Below are 3,937 nucleotides of genomic sequence, written 5' to 3' on the forward strand. Positions count from 1 at the left end.
CTCTACCAGCAATCTCTGATCTTTTCTCCTTTTGCACGGACCCCCCCACTGCTTTGGGCAGACAGACTTTGGGGTGTCCGGACCCACTCCCCCTCCACCAGCCCCATGCTGTCCCGGCTCTCCCCTCCTCCAGGAAAACCTCCCCCCAAAAGGGGAGCACTTACTTGACAAACTGTCCCAAGTCCTCACAGAGGGTTTCGCAGCCAGGCCACTTGCACTCTCCGTGGCCGTAGAGCGGGTGGGAGCTGGGGGTCTCTTCATGGGAAGAGCTGCAGGAGATGGGAAGGGATGGTCAGATGGGGCAGCCGTGATGCTCCATGCGTGGGACCCAGAGAAGACCCCTCAACGCTGGCTCCCTGCCCTCCATGGGCACAGCAAAACAGCGGCAGGACTTGTTTATGGGGTGGGTAGAACACCCCCAGCCCTCCCAACCCTGTCGCCAGCCCCATGGGTGACAGATCCCAGCCCTTTCCACCACCCGGAGGGTAAAACCACCAAGTGCCAGCCCTACCTGTCCCTTCTCGGCGTGTGCATGGTGCTCTGCCCATTGGGCAGAGGGTGATGGGAAATGGGAGGCGAGACCTTGGCGGCCGAAAACGAGGTAGAGTTGGAGGTGTTGGTGGTGAGGTCGAGACCTTCTTGCTTAATGCTGTCCTCAACGGGCTGGGTGGCCGTGACCTCCTTCCAGAGCTGCTGGAGGTCCGAGGGGCACACAGCTACGGCGTGGGGGGAGAAAGCACCCACCGTCAGTGGGGAGAAGGCACAGCACCCACTGGCACCCACCCACCGGGCTGGCTCAGGACCCCAGGGGCTCCCTCCCTGCCCAGCAGCAGATCTCAGCTCCCCAAAGCTTGGGCAGCCCAACACTGTGAAACCGTCACCTGAAGATGGGCACAGCCGGGGAGGAAAAGCTGCACAGCCCCACTGGGAACCCCAAAACAACCCACCCGCAGCACCCAGGGAGTCCAGGAGGGGAGGAGGAGACCCCCCGGCTCTCCCCAACCCTGGCACCCCCATGCAAGAAGAAGCTGGGGGCCCAATCCTGCACAAAACCCACCTCAAACTCTCCCAGTTTACTCCGGCTGTTAACGCAATCCGTCCCCCAAACTTTAGACAGGAGACCCCCCGGCTCCCCCCGACCCTGGCACCCCCATTCAAGAAGAAGCTGGGGGCCCAATCCTGCACAAAACCCACCTCAATCTCTTCCAGGCTACTCCAGCTGGGGAGCCCTGGAGGGAAGGAGACCTCCCAGCTCCCTCCACCCTGGCACCCCCATTCAAGAAGAAGCTGGGTGCCCAATCCTGCACAAAACCCACCTCAAACTCTCCCAGTTTACTCCGGTTGTTAACGGAATTGGGCCCCCAAACTTCAGATGGACTCATCAGGAAAAACAACACCCCAGCCCCCTCCCCTCACCCAGAGCAGGGAGATGCTGCAGCTGCGAAGGATCCCCCCCCTCCCCAATACAACCCCCAACCCCAGACAGGGGTCCTTACCTTGGGGCAGGGTCTGGAGGGGGACGGTGCCCTGTCCCGGGGGGAGGCTGACCAGCCCCTGGCGCTGCAGGTTTAACAGGTGCTGCTGCTGGAGCTGCTGCATCTGCAGGAGCTGCTGCTGGAAGGCCAGCTGCTTGTTCCCTAACGGCTGCCGGGAGACAAAAGGCAGAAATCAAAGCGCGTTACTTCCAGCCTTGCAGCAGGAGCCCCGCGGGGGAGGCAGAGACCCGGCGCTGGCGAGGGGATGCCCACGATGAGGGGATGCCCACGGCGGTGGCACCGTGGCCATTGGTGTCCCCATCCTGCCACCCGGGCGCCGTGCCCGCTCAGCTCCCCGGCTGAGCCGGACGGAGGCTTTGATCCCTGGGAAGAGGAGGGGAAGAAAAGGAAAGGGGAAGGGAAAAAAAAAACAAATAAAGCACTGAAAAGAGAGGGAGCGAGGGGAGCTGGGGGGTTGCTCAGAGCAGAGACCCGGCTCCGCCTGCAGGATGGGCAAACCCCCAAACCTCAGCCCTGGGGTCCCACCTGGGGAGGCTCAACCACGGGCACCGAGCATCGCTCAGCACCCACAGGCATCCTGAGACTGCCCAGATGCTTAACACCTCCTTTAAAGAGGAAAACAGTCCCTGTTTACCAAAAATTACCATTACCAGCACCTTCTTGGTGAGAAGCAGAAAATAACCACCCGCAGGGGAGCGGGCACCCAGCACTCCCAGCCCCCAGGCACCAGCACCAGTGTCCCCCGGTCAGCCACGAGCCCCCCCCAGGGTAGGAGACTCTCCTGCCTGTCCCCAGGAACCGGCCACACTCTGAGCGGCGTAGCCAGCCCTAAACTAGTTAGGCAGGATGGGTCCCCAGGGAGGCACCAAGAAATCCATGAGAATTAACTGAAGGGGAGAGAATTCAATTAGGGATGGGGACAGGCAGCTGCTAATCCGAGCCGGCCACGAGAGGGGAGCTGCCCCGGGCCTGCCCGGCCTCATTAGCGGGGCAGGCATCTCCCTAACCCCTTGAACCCCCCCGTTTGCCCAGACGTTGTTTGCAGGTTGTGAGGAGCCGGGCTGGCAGGCAGCGGAGCCGGCTGTGCCGAGCAGACCCAGCAGCCGCCTGCCCCCCCCGTGGCAGCTCCCTTGGCCAAGGAAAGTGGCCCCTCTGGGCACAGCAAGCCCCCACCTTGGTGGAACACACTGGGCAAGCCCGTACTTCCCCCTGATCCCACCACACTCATGAGTACAGATCAGTGCTTGGGCCAGAAAGAAGTATTTTCATGTCCATGTTGTTACTGATGAGCTTTGCAATAGGAAACGTCCTTTGTTTTTTATCTTCTGGCTTGCCCTCGCTCCTGAGCCAGGCACTGAGTCAGGAGGGCTTCAGGCCATGGGACCGGAGTGGTCAGTGGCCCCACAGGACCACGAGGAGGGGAAAAGGCAGGACCAGGATGCACCGTCTCCCATGGTGTCCCTGTCCCCTGCGAGGGGAAGTTCTGCCAGGATGGACACGCGTGTCCTCACCTTGGTTAGAAACTGGAACCAGAACGAGATGGAATGGGGTGGGATGGAATGTGATGGGCTTCTCCTCCTCTTCCCAGCCCCACCACTGCCCTCCCCGGTGGCCCTGGGGCAAGCCCAGGCTCCACACAAACAGTCGTCTCCACTGTGCTTCCAGCCTGTGGAGCTGGGAGGAGGAACCTGGAGCGGATGAAGCCATGAGGATCCCCGGGACACGTCACCTGCGCTGGGCTCTCCTGCCCCAACCTCCTCCTTGGAGCTACAGCCCGCAGAGTCAGACCCCCCCGAGCCCCCAGGGGACTGGGCAGCCCTGACCCCTGTGTGGTCCTGGCAGGGACAATGCTGTCCTTGTTGGACCTGCACCTTCATGTGCTTCAAATCCATGTGCATATCCTTCCAGCTCCACCAGACCATGAACACAGGGACCAGCTCCGAGAATACAAGTCCTGGTCCCTGGAGGATGCAAAACCACCCTGGCAAAATCAAAACAAGGACCTCTTCTCTCCGGGGAAGCCAATCTGCCAGCCCCTAGAGAACAACCACCGCATGGCAGAGCCAACAAACTGCACGGGCTCAGAACCACCCAGAGCATTGGGTGAAGAGAAGCACCCACGTGTGGATCTACCTGATGGCACCCAGGGGCTCTGAGTCAAGAGTTTGCTCTGGAGAAGGCAGGAGGGCAGCGAGAGCCTGAACTTCAGCTTCAGCCTTATCCAAAATCTCTCTCCCCACTCATCACCCCCATGATCTTCGTTCACCCCCTCTCCCCTCGGCAAGCCCCAGGTGGGCAAACGCCAGCTGAGTCCCTCCCAGGGGGAACCCTGTGGTGCCAGCCAGAAGAGCCGGCTCCGTTTTAGGGCCAGATCCTGCATTTGGCCCCCATGATCCCCCCCCCAAGTCCCGTCTCCCAGCCCAGCGCGGGGGCTGGGGGTC

General features: G+C 61.5%; 1 protein-coding gene across 2 annotated transcripts in view; it reads right to left on the reverse strand.

Annotated features, from left to right (window-relative positions):
• FOXP4 (forkhead box P4) overlaps positions 1 to 3,937 on the reverse strand; it is a 55,072-nt gene that overhangs the window by 18,103 nt on the left and 33,032 nt on the right. Inside the window, exons 6-8 of one of the 2 annotated variants that reach the window (XM_014953757.1) lie at positions 3,431 to 3,433; positions 512 to 716; positions 165 to 269 (exon numbers count right to left, since the gene is read on the reverse strand). The exons of the other annotated variant lie outside the window; for it this stretch is intronic. Of the exons in view, the coding sequence (XP_014809243.1) occupies positions 165 to 269; positions 512 to 716; positions 3,431 to 3,433 (313 nt within the window). The remainder of the gene's footprint in view (positions 1 to 164; positions 270 to 511; positions 717 to 3,430; positions 3,434 to 3,937) is intronic. 2 annotated transcript variants of the gene reach the window in all.

The sequence above is a fragment of the Calidris pugnax genome, unplaced genomic scaffold (assembly GCF_001431845.1).
Source record: "Calidris pugnax isolate Ruff unplaced genomic scaffold, ASM143184v1 scaffold245, whole genome shotgun sequence".
Lineage (NCBI taxonomy): Eukaryota > Metazoa > Chordata > Aves > Charadriiformes > Scolopacidae > Calidris > Calidris pugnax.